Consider the following 12,165-nt stretch of genomic DNA (forward strand, 5'->3'; position numbering starts at 1 on the left):
TTACCAAAATAATATATCGCAAAAATTCGAAAACATATATCAAAGGATATTTTCATTCAAAATATACCATAGAGTGCAAAATATACTAGATTTTCAGTCAAAGCAACTAAGTAAGTAAGTCATTTTCCCCATACAAAAGTTTTTCTTTAATATCTTAAACATTTTTAATCTGATCGCGACTTTCAGGAATGATAAAGACTGTAGATACTATTGCATATTTCTATTTAATTTTAACCAAATTTTCAGAATTAAAATGATAAAATTTAAAATTATAATTTTTTTCCCCGTGGTGGCTCAAACTTCATCTGCGTGCAAGACTAACAGATGTAAAAAAAAATGCTCATTTATTATTAGAAATATAGGATAAGCAGTCAGACGGATGCTGATCAAGAACCTATACATACATATGGGTAATTCTCTGACGGATGTTGCGTGCGACCATCTTTTCAGTAAAAAAAAACATAACCTGAAACAATTTTAAAAATTAGAAAAGGTTACTCTTATAGTTCTAGATTAGTACTTTAATTAGAGCTAAGAATGGTTTTAGAATTTTCTTTCTGTTTTGTTTTCTGTTCAAAAAATAACAAATTCGTACGCAAAACCAAAAAATTAACGTATTTATACATATATTTTATCGTAAAACAGAACAAGTTTCTAAAATCAATCTTAGCTCTTAAAATAGTACTAATCTAAAGCTTTAAGAATAACCTTCAGTTATTTTTAAAATTTTTTTAGTTTTTTTAACGGTAAAGGTGGTCGCACGCGACATTTACCAGATACCATATACCCATATGTATATGATGGGGGCGAACATACCTTTAGCCTATTATTTGGTATACTAAAATAGAGGGTAGACAGCAGTATTCCCATATTCGATTTTTTCACGTCAAATCTTGGAGACCATTTTATTAATTTATTTCAGGATTTTTTAAGAGCATATGGGTAATCCTCCACAAACTGCAACCGCCGCCAAAAATTTCAAACTATGTTGTCTTCACATAGCTTCATAGGGATAATATTAAATTTAACTAATATAAGCGTATTTTACATTTACGCATAACACATTTTGAAATATTTCAATGGAAAGTCAAAGATGAGCTAAAGTTCTGTTTTGAACATTTTTACTACAAGTTTGATTTTGATTCATTTTATCAAAGAGAGTCAGTGTGCATTGATACTCGCACTTTAAAATCGCGTTTTATATCCAAAGAATACGAGGGTTGCTATATATATTTCTGGCCTAGGTCACTTTGCCATATTAAAACCAATTGGCTGTTTTCCAAAAAAAAATTTTTTTTAATGTGACCACGTTTGACATCGACAAACGATTAATAAAAAACTTACCTCGGCAGAAAAATGGTATTAGAACACTTTCGAGCAATAATTTTTCACAACTTTCGACGTGGATTATTACGACAAGAGTGCGCCGATAAACTTAAATCTTTGTATGGCGATGAAACGCCATCCTATAGCCCTATGAAAAACTGGTTTAGTTAATTCTCTCGTGGCCGATAATCGCTAGAAGACGAAGGTCGTAAAGGTCGATCAAAAACAGTCAATGTGCCAAAAAACATTGATGCCGTGCGTGAACTGATAATGCAGGATCGTCATTTCACATATCGTGAGATAGAGACATCCTTGGACATTTCGTCCACCAGAATACATTTGATTTTGCATAAACACCTGGTCGTAAAAAAGGATTGTTCTCGTTGGATCCCGCATAATTTGACAATTGCTCAAAAAAAAGCTCGTGTCGATTGCAAAGAAATTTTGAAAAAATACATTCGCGGTGCTTCAACAATTATAGGATAGTCACAGGTGAGGAATCATGGATCTATGCTTATGAGCCCGAAACAAAACGACACGAACACAATGATGCAATATCTATTAATGATAAATTTCTTATCAGTTTCTATTTCTGTCGCGTGCGACTTGCATCTACTTATCTGCACTGCAATTTTGAAACGATCCTGTAGGCTCGTTCTGTTCCTTTTTCCTTTTTACTTCACCTGTCTCACGATATTTTTTTAAAAAACGACGCACTGAGCTTTCATTGAAATGTGTTTCAGCCGCTATTTGCCGATTTGACACATTTTGTTCAGCCAATAAAATATTTTTTTCTTTATCGCGATCAATGAACTGCTTTTGCTTTGACATGATTTTACAGGTGTCTTTACAAAAAAAATTCTACCAAAGGCAACTTAAGCAACAGCGCTCTTCAAATGACAAAATGATGTCGAAAATAGTCAGTAGTAGCCTAAAAAAATAATGCCCAGAGAATAAAATTTAGGGGAACCCCAGCATTGTGATTGCACAATTTCTAAATTTTTTAAGTCCGGCTTTTATTGTGGCGCTGACTGTAAAGTTTTTGTCCAGTGAGCAATTGAGAAATTGTATCCAAACATATATTTTGCAACCAACAAAAAAAGTTGTTTAAAATTTGTCGCGACATGATAAGTAATTATACCCGCTACCCATAGGGTAGAAAGGTATTATAACTTTGTGCCGGCAGGAAATGTATGTAACAAGTAGAAGGAGGCATCTCCGACCCTATAAAGTATATATATTCTTGATCAGCGTCAACAGCCGAGACGATATAGCCATGTCCGTCTGTCTGTCTGTCCGTCTGTGTGTCTGTCCGTCCGTCCGTATGAACACCTAGATCTCAGAGACTATAAGAGATAGAGCTATAATTTTTTTTCGACAGCATTTGTTATGTTTGCACGCAGATCAAGTTTATTTTAAATTTTTGCCACGCCCACTTCCGCCCCCGCAAATCAAAAAAATTGAATAGCAAACGAAATAAAGCTATATGGTATATACTATAGTAGTTATGATTCCTGAAAATTTGGTTGTGATCAGATAAAAATTGTCGAAGTTATTAAAGAAATACTTTTGTATGGGCAAAAACGCCTACTTACTAGGGGTCTTATTTGCCTTGGCTGACAATCTGGTATATTGTTCCATCTATGGTATATTTTGAATGCGGTACTATATTTTGGTATATTTTTAGTATTTCTTCAGTATATTCAGCATATTTTGAGAAAAATACCGCAAAATATATTTCTTTTATTCAAAATGGGTAGCGGGTATCTCACAGTCGAGTACACTCGACTGTAGCTTTCTTACTTGTTTTTTTTATGTTTTCGGTAATTAATTTTTATTACTCTTTTTATGTGCAGAAAACAATATAAATTTCATATCATCTGCGCAAATTGAGGGTTTGTCATTATAAGTTAGATGAAAAATTCACAACATACTTGATATAAGCCAGATGCATTGGTTTGGGTGCAATAACCAACAGACAAAATCTACCAGAACAGCATTTTTGACATTAATGATATAATTTGAGATAGGTAATTAAGTTTTTCATGTACCTAAGTATATAACTTTATTGAAGATATTTTTAAAAGAAAAGTGCCACAATTCGCAGCTCTAATTCTAAAATTGCGCTTGTTATTCGATTTTGGTTTCTGTCGAAAATGATGGCTCTATCTCTTATAATCTCTGAGATCTAGGTGTTCATACGGCCAGACCGACATGACTAGATCGTCTCGGTTGTTGACGCTGATCAAGAATTATATATTCTACTTCATAGGGTCGGAGATGCCTCCTTCTACCTGTTACATACATTTACTGCCGACACAAAGTTTTAATACCCTTCTACCCTTTGGTATACAAACAACTTAATATTCTTAATTCAAACTAAATGAAATCAGTGCTTTAACTGGTCTTTGAAAAACTAACTTCGGTGTCGCGTGCGAATGCCCAAATTTTTGTAATTTTCTTAAAAACGAACAATTGCCCAAAATCAATCTTAGCACCAATTATAGATCCAACCAAGAGTTTCAAATTGTACAATATTAAAATAATGTCTTGGCACATGTATTTCACCACACTTGATTCTAGCTTTCTTACTTTTTTTTAAACAAAAGTTGGCTCTGTTGCAGCGACGTGCCGCGGTGGTTGCGAGCATCTCATCTTATCCTATATGAGGTTTCGATAACTTGGAACTAGGGAATTCAATTTGTTAAAGTTAAATCAGATAATTTTCCCATTAAATTGTTGAGCTAGATTTCTTTTTTTTTTCTTTAAACTTATTAACGATCATATCGCGACTAATCTTTACCATTCCTATTACACCTTGCTTTACCCTCTAACAGTTCTATGGTATTAATTGTATAGATTTTATCAATTGTCTAATGCTAACTAAATTAGAATTAGGCTAATTATATATGTGACAAGTAGTCACGTATATATTTAACCTAATTCTAATTTATTTTAATACATTTTATTTATTTTCCACATTTTCAATTTTATTCTATTCAAGCGCAAATAACAATGACACATAAATATAAAAACTAATAGATTTAGTAGTCCTGAGAACAGTCGGAGGTGGTATGACAATACTTGAACAAACTAGCACTATGCCTTAAACACATTAATAAACTAAAAAAAAAATTAAAAAAAAACTACAGCTTGGGGCAGCAATTTTCTCTGAATTTAAAAAAAAAAAGTCGTAACCGTATACACGGTTGCCAAATATTCTGAATTGGAAATTAAAATTCAAGCAAGCACAAGAAAACTGTTTATAGTATATAAAATATATATATTGGCATAATGCTAGGATAATCATATTTTAGATAACTTTTTTTATATGAATGCTAGCAAGTTGGAAAAGATTGTCTTAGCTTATTATATTTTCACTGTCCGTTAAAAGTTGACAAGAAGGGAGTAAAAAAATAATAAAAATAAAAATAATAATATTACGAATATATTTAGCACTAACCTTTTTTCTATCAAATAAAATGAGGGGATACTCTACATTGTCAACAATTTCATTGAAATCCACCATTGTAGCTGATAATGTTGTCTTCAATATTAACTCTTGACAAAATCTTTGCTGCTCTCCATTGACCAATAACGAGGATATCATACAAAAAATATAGTTGTTGTTTGATATTGGGATTGAACTGTTTAGTAAATTATCCATTTTACGTGTACTCGGAAAAAAATGATCAGCCATTTTTGAATATTTTATTACACTCTCATCTGTAAATATGTAATTCGGAGCAATATTGCATGCAGAACTTTCCAATAGAATTTCATTATGTAAAATTATTCCAACAATTTTGAATATTTGAATTTTAAATTTCAAAATTTCTCCTGAAATTTCGTTGCTTCCGACGTTTATTTGAGTATTACTAAACGTAGTTGCCATACTATTTGTGGATGTGGTTGATATAATCGATTCACAATTTTTAGTTCTTTCAAAATCGTTAAGTAATTTCGACTTTTGTGCATAGTCCCAATCAACATCTTTGTCAATAATGTCAGCCGTTCTCATGGGATAGGATATATTACAATTTTCCGGTTTAATGTCTTCATACGGTTTTAATATTTTATTATTATCTTGTGGATTTTCTTTATTAAATGCCTTTGAAATACGAGTAAGGAGTTTGATTTGACGTGGCGTAAGCATCGTATAAATGTGGTCAATTACTATTTCCAAGTTCACTTTCGGCCCAACTATATTTTCAGTTTGTTTAATGCTAATTTTAAAGTTTTGGTCTCCTATAAATTCAACAATTTTACATAGTCGTCCAATTTCCATTTGTTGTATTTCTCTGTTATTTATTTCAGTAGTCCATATAGTTAACTCAGTTGTCACTAAGTGATGTTTAGCAATCATTGGTAATGTATTAATAAAGGGAGCTTGCTCATCAGTTTTATTCGTTCTGCCTGGTTCTTTACATTGAGTTGTATTCTTCTCATAACCAGTTTGGTTTTTATACTCTACATGATTTGCTTTAAGCACAACGACAAGTTTCTTGGAAGATTTCGGCAGCTTATACTCAATATTCAGAGTCGTATTGCTTAATTTGGCGTGTATGCGATTAAGAACTAGAAATAAAATTAAATAATTAGGGTATGTGATATGGTAATACAGTGCAAGCTTATGTAATGCATAACAAGTAAGAAAGCTACCTGCTACCCATTTTGAATAAAATAAATATATTCTGCGGAAATATGCCGAATATACTACAAAAATACTAAAAACACTAATGGTATATTTGGTATCGACATTGTGCCGCATTAAAAATATACCATAGACGGCACAATATACCAGATTGTCAGCCAAAGCAACTAAGACCCCTAGTAAGTAGGCGTTTTTGCCCATACAAAAGTATTTCTTTAATAACTTCGACTATTTTTATCTGATCGCAATCAAATTTTCAGGATTCATAACTACTATAGTTATTACTGTATATACCAAAATTCAACTCTAGCTTTAAAATTACGCTTGTTATTCGATTTTTTTGATTTGCGGGGGCGGACGTGGGCGTGGCAAAAATTTGAAACAAACTTGATCTGCGTGCAAACTTAACAAATGCTGTCGACAATTATAGCTCTATCTCTTATAGTCTCTGAGATCCAGTGTTTCATACGGACGGACGAACAGACACACAGACGGACAGACGGACATGGCTAGATCGTCTCGGCTGTTGACGCTGATCAAGAATATATATACTTTATAGGATCGGAGAAGAATCCTTCTACCTGTTACATACATTTCCTTCCGGCACAAAGTTATAATACCCTTCTACCCTGTGGGTAGCGGGTATAAAAATATACAATGGCGTCTGCCTGTCTATCCGTTCGAAACACTGCATTGCAGAGACTGTATAAAATGGAACATTAATTCTTTTTCGTCAGCACTTGTAATGTTTCATATCAAGTATGTTTTCAGTTAATTGTGGTCTAAGAGTCCAAATTCAGTGACTATGCCAAAATAAAGGGCAGTAAAAATAGATAAGGAAAAAAACAACAATCGAGTGTACTCGATTGTGAGATACCCGCTACCCGCTTTCAATAAAAATATACCGCATTAATATACCGAAAAATATTTAAAACAATACAAAAGGAATTTAGCATATCGATATCGATATTGTATTATGTTCAAAATACACTAGACTGTCGGGCAAAGCAACTAAGACTCGATTGCAGTACGAGTTTTTTGTCATACGAAAGTATTTCTTAAATAACTTCAACAATTTTTATTTGATCGCAACCAAATTATTGCGATTCGATTAATTTTATCTAAAACAAAAACAACAAAAGCTGTCGAAAAAAAACAACTAACTAACTAGTTTCTGAGATCCAGTGTTTCTTACGAACGGACGGACAGAATATATACACTTTATAGGATCGGAGATTCACCCTTCTAGGTGTTACTATAGTAAACAACAAGTAAGAAAGCTAAAGTCGAGTGTGCTCGATTGTTAGATAAAAATATACCGCATCAATATACCGAAAAATATTTAAAACAATACAAAAGGATAAATTTGGTATATCGATATCGATACTGTATTATGTTCAAAATATACTGGACTGTCAGGCAACTAAGACTCGATTGCAGTACGAGTTTTTTGTCATACGAAAGTATTTCTTAAATAACCAATAATTTTTATTTGATCGTAACCAAATTATTGTGGTTCGATTAATTTTACCTAAAACGAAAACAACAAAAGCTGTTGAAAAATTGATAACTAACTAGTTTCTGAGATCCAGTGTTTCATACGAACGGACGGACAGACGGACAGAATATATACACTTTATAGAATCGGGATTCCTCCTTATAGGTGCTACTTTTAGTATAGTGGACAACAAGTAAGGTGTTTATTCGCACAGTAGTATATACGAGGTGTGTTCAAAAAGTAAGGTGACTTTGTATTTTCAAGAAAAACTATTAATTTATTTATCAATATTTATGTTGTCCCCTTAAAAGTAATCCCCCTCAGATACAATACACTTATGCCAACGGTTTTTCCAATCCTCAAAGCACTTCCCATAAGCACTTTTCGGTATAGCCTTGAGCTCTTTCAGCGATGCAGTCTTTTTTCGGTATTGGCTCACCTGGGCTCTTCCATTGGGACGATTGGGCTTTGGTTTCGATATCATAACCATATACCCATGATTCGTCACCAGTTATGACCCTTCTGAGTAAATCTGGGTCGTCGTTGACGTCATTCAACAGCTCTTGAGCTCATGCTCATGCGACGGTTCTTTTGGTCAAAATTCAGCAATTTCGGAACAAACTTCGCTGACACACGACTCATGCCCAAAATGTTTGAAAAAATTTCATGGCACGAGCCAAGCGATATACCGACATCTTCAGCAACTTCTCTGATAGTGATTCGACGATTTTCCAAAACACTTTTCGTCACTGCTTGAACGTTTTCATCAGTTGTTGACGTGCTTGGGCGTCCAGAGCGAGGCTGGTCATTGGCATCTTCCCGGCCATCTTGGAAGAGTTTGTACCACTTGTGCACATTTTTTTTACTCAGAACAGTTTCACCGTATGCCACTGTCAACATCTCAAGTGTTTCAGAGCACTTAATTTTATTTTTTACACAAAATTTGATGCAAATCCTTTGATCCATATTTTTCGATAGCAAAAAATCGCCGGGCACGCAAAACAACTTGTAACCTTTACGCCTCTCACAACCAAACAAAAAAGGGGATTCAACTGAAACTTGGTACAGATGTTAGGGAAGAGTGTACCAATATAACAAAACAAAAAAAATCGATAATCGAAAATATGTTGCCCGCGAAATTTGAAAAGTCACCTTACTTTTTGAACACACCTCGTACATTTCCTGTATCCTATAGCGGTTATAAAAACTAAAAACCCTCAGATCCATGGTCGAGTGAAAAGTTTAAATGCTGATGTGAACATTAGAATTGAGATTATTGAAAAAGATAATGCAAAATTGATTCATTCAATTAAGGAAAACAATATGGAAGCAAAAGCCCAAAGTAAAACTATAGAAAACTAGAAAGTATCTCAACAAGATACACGTATTAGCTAAAAAGTAGTAAAGGATAGCAAGCAGACAAAACTTTTCTTTAAGACCACCATCTCGCGTCATTTATTTAATGATTGTTGTACGATATTTTTACACCCGCTACCCATAGGGTAAAAGGAGGCATCTGCAACCCCATAAGAATACATATTCATGATCAGCGTCAACAGCCGAGACGATACAACCATGTCCTTCTGTCCGACCGTCCGTATGAGAACCTAGATCTGAGACTATAAGAGATAAAGAATTTTGGTACATACAATAAAAACTGATTCCCGAAAATGTGGTTGCGATCAGATAAAAATTGTCGAAGTTATTAAAGAAATACTTTTGTATAGGAAAATTCGCCCACTTACTAGGGTTCTTAATTGTTTTGGCTGATAGTCTAGTATATTTTGCACTGTATAGTATATTTTGAATGTACCACTATACAAATATACCAAAAATACAATTTGCTATGTCTCGGCTTATTACGGTATATTATTTCAGTTTTTTTTTTTTTTTAGTAATGCACTCCTGTTTTGTTTTATTTCAATATGGGTAGCGGGTATCTCACAGTTGAGCCAATTCGACTGTAGCATTGATTTTTTTTAAATTTTAAAGATTTTAAAGATAGGAAAATTTAATTTGAGCCATGAAAGGTCATGTTCGATAAAGTTGGTAAAATTGCTAAAAACTTTTCAAATTTTAGGGTTTCTGAAGCATCTGAAATAATTAAACCAAAATTTGCACCAACATTTTCCACTCTTCCTGTAAACTCACCATTATCAATTGTTTCAGCAAATTTTTCTAGTCCAACTAGTGTGTTGCTGTGGTTTAAAAACGGTATGTCTTCATCGATTTGCTTCATACATTCTTCTGCCATTTGCATAGAGCTGCTTACAGATGACCACATCGATTCTAGCATGGTTGTGGCACTTTGAGACCGGGTTACTGGCCTCACAGTTATTGTCATATCTGAGATGTTTAGAGAGCTGTCATTTGTCATCAAAGCATTCCATGGTACCATTACGGTCAAACATCCAATGTGTCCAGAAATAACTTCAAAAGCCCAACCCTGCTCTTCAAATAATTCATTTATAGCCTGAAAAAAGTAAAAAGTTTGTTTATTTAATTACAATAGAAGCATATTAGTGTCATAGGATACGTTTACTTGCATTAAAATTAGTTTAAAATATATTATTTTTTTGATGATTGAAAAGAAGTTGATTTGCTAAAATAATTATACGAATTTAAGGAATCACAAAATTGTTTTTTTTTAACAATTTCTTAAATTAACACCAAATAAGGTGTATTTCTCTTGGGCACTTTTGAATTTTGTATAAATATATTATTTTCGAACTTAAATTTGTAGATGGTGTTAATTTTTGATTAGAAAAAAAAACAGTAATAAAATAACTTCATATATGTATATATATATATATATATTCTTTATGAGCACCAACTGCCGATATAGTCATGTTCGTATGACACGTAAGGGAAGTTTGTTTTCGATTTTTGCCACGCCGATTTCCGACTCCGCAAATTGAAACAAGAAAGCTACAGTCGAGTGTACTCGACTGTGAGATACCCGCTACCCATTTTGAATAAAAGCAATATATTTTGCGGTATTATTCTCAAAATATACCGAATATATTGCAAAAATACTAAAAATATGCCAAATGGTATATGTGGTGTATCGATATAATACCGCATTCAAAATATACCATAGACGGCACAATATACCAGATTGTCAGCCAAAGCAACTAAGACCCCTAGTAAGTTGTAGTTTTTGCCCATACAAAAGTATTTCTTTAATAACTTCGACAATTTTTATCTGATCGCAACTAAATTTTCAGGAATCATAACTACTATAGTTATTATTGTATATACCAAAATTATTGTATATACCAACTCTAAACATAACAAATGGTGTTCGAATCGCAGCGCTCGGCCCGACGGGGGTCCCCATAATTCTGTTTTTAATGATATTTTGAATATTTTTTATGGGATGACGCATCTATGTATTATGTTAACTGCGGCAAATGGAAATAAACAAAATGCTTGAGTCTATACATTTGTGTATTTTATTGACATATGTACATGTGTACATAGGCACGCTTAGCACAGTTGCTTGTCAATCGACTATAGAGATAGAGAACTTGCTTCATATTCCATACAAACTTAGTTTATACAAACTTAGATGTGTTCTCGTATGTACATTCTTTAACACACTCTGTATGGGAATTTCTGAATTATTATATTATTATCTTCTGTATGTTAACAAAGAGGAATTTAATAGTTTTATTGTAAAGTAAATAGAAAAATACATAAACCTATGTGCGAACATATTTATTTATCATCGGCAGTAATAGGTAAGGCGCAATAAATATATATGTATGCACATACATATGTACATACACATGTACATACATATGATTGTTTAAATTCAAGTATGATACTTTGATCGTATTAAACTTATTTGACCTATAAACAGCTTTACATCAGGTTTGAATAGCTTAGCAAAAAAATCTAATCAAAGCATTGCTTTGTTGGTAAATAATCATTTTCAAGCAGAACTTACATTTACTTTTAGTGAAATATTTTCAACAACAGCTTTTCCATTGTAAAGATCCACTTTTAACTGTTCTAAATTTAGATTATTTTCAAAAAACTGTCCCAAATACCTTTGTAAGAGGTATCTGCACGTCTTAGTTTTCAATCCATCCCATAGATTAAACCAAGACATTTTAATTAATTGAAATATTATTTGATGAATCAATCTTTCAGCTTATCTTTTGTTATTGTTTTCATTGATTTAGTTATGACAGATTTTATATCGATAAATCACCACAACAATCTGTCCACAAATACGATATATCGCATAGAGATTGTAGTCTTATAGCCTATTTTCACTGCACCAAAAAAACCTCGGTTCTTTTCCGTTCAGGTCGAATGTTACGTTCGTCCCATGTAAAAACCGATAAGAAAAAAAGGCGGTTCGAAACGTAAATGAACTGAGTGGCAGTGGAAAAAGGCAATTAATCCAATATGTAGACTATGGGCATTTGCTGCAATGATGCAGTTCTATGATGCCAGTGCTTACACCAAAATTGCATCACGCAACCAGCTGTTTAGCGATGAAAAAGTAAAAAAAAACTCAGGCAGGAAGAAGAATGTCAAAAGCACTAGAAACAAATCAACCGGCAAATTAGCAATTTAATAAGTTATGCGACGCTGAGAACATTCAAAAATTATATGTTTATCCAAATTATTTATTATACATCAATTGACTTTACTTATATCTGTTTTACATCGT

At 33.0% G+C, this 12,165-nt stretch overlaps 1 protein-coding gene across 7 annotated transcripts in view; it reads right to left on the minus strand.

The window, feature by feature from the left end:
* The window catches only part of LOC132797636 (autophagy-related protein 2 homolog A-like), a 32,000-nt gene extending 20,327 nt beyond the window's left edge, over nucleotides 1–11,673 (minus strand). For all 7 annotated transcript variants that reach the window (XR_009633755.1, XM_060809392.1, XM_060809389.1 and 4 more), the window contains exons 1-3: nucleotides 11,431–11,673; nucleotides 9,630–9,951; nucleotides 4,790–5,904 (exon numbers count right to left, since the gene is read on the minus strand). Coding sequence is in view for 6 of the 7 variants with exons in the window: in XM_060809392.1 (XP_060665375.1) it covers nucleotides 4,790–5,904; nucleotides 9,630–9,951; nucleotides 11,431–11,595 (1,602 nt within the window). In the remaining variant the exon portion in view is untranslated. The remainder of the gene's footprint in view (nucleotides 1–4,789; nucleotides 5,905–9,629; nucleotides 9,952–11,430) is intronic.
* Between the last annotated feature and the right edge of the window lie 492 nt (nucleotides 11,674–12,165).

This window comes from Drosophila nasuta, unplaced genomic scaffold (assembly GCF_023558535.2).
Source record: "Drosophila nasuta strain 15112-1781.00 unplaced genomic scaffold, ASM2355853v1 ctg16_pilon, whole genome shotgun sequence".
NCBI classification, from domain to species: domain Eukaryota; kingdom Metazoa; phylum Arthropoda; class Insecta; order Diptera; family Drosophilidae; genus Drosophila; species Drosophila nasuta.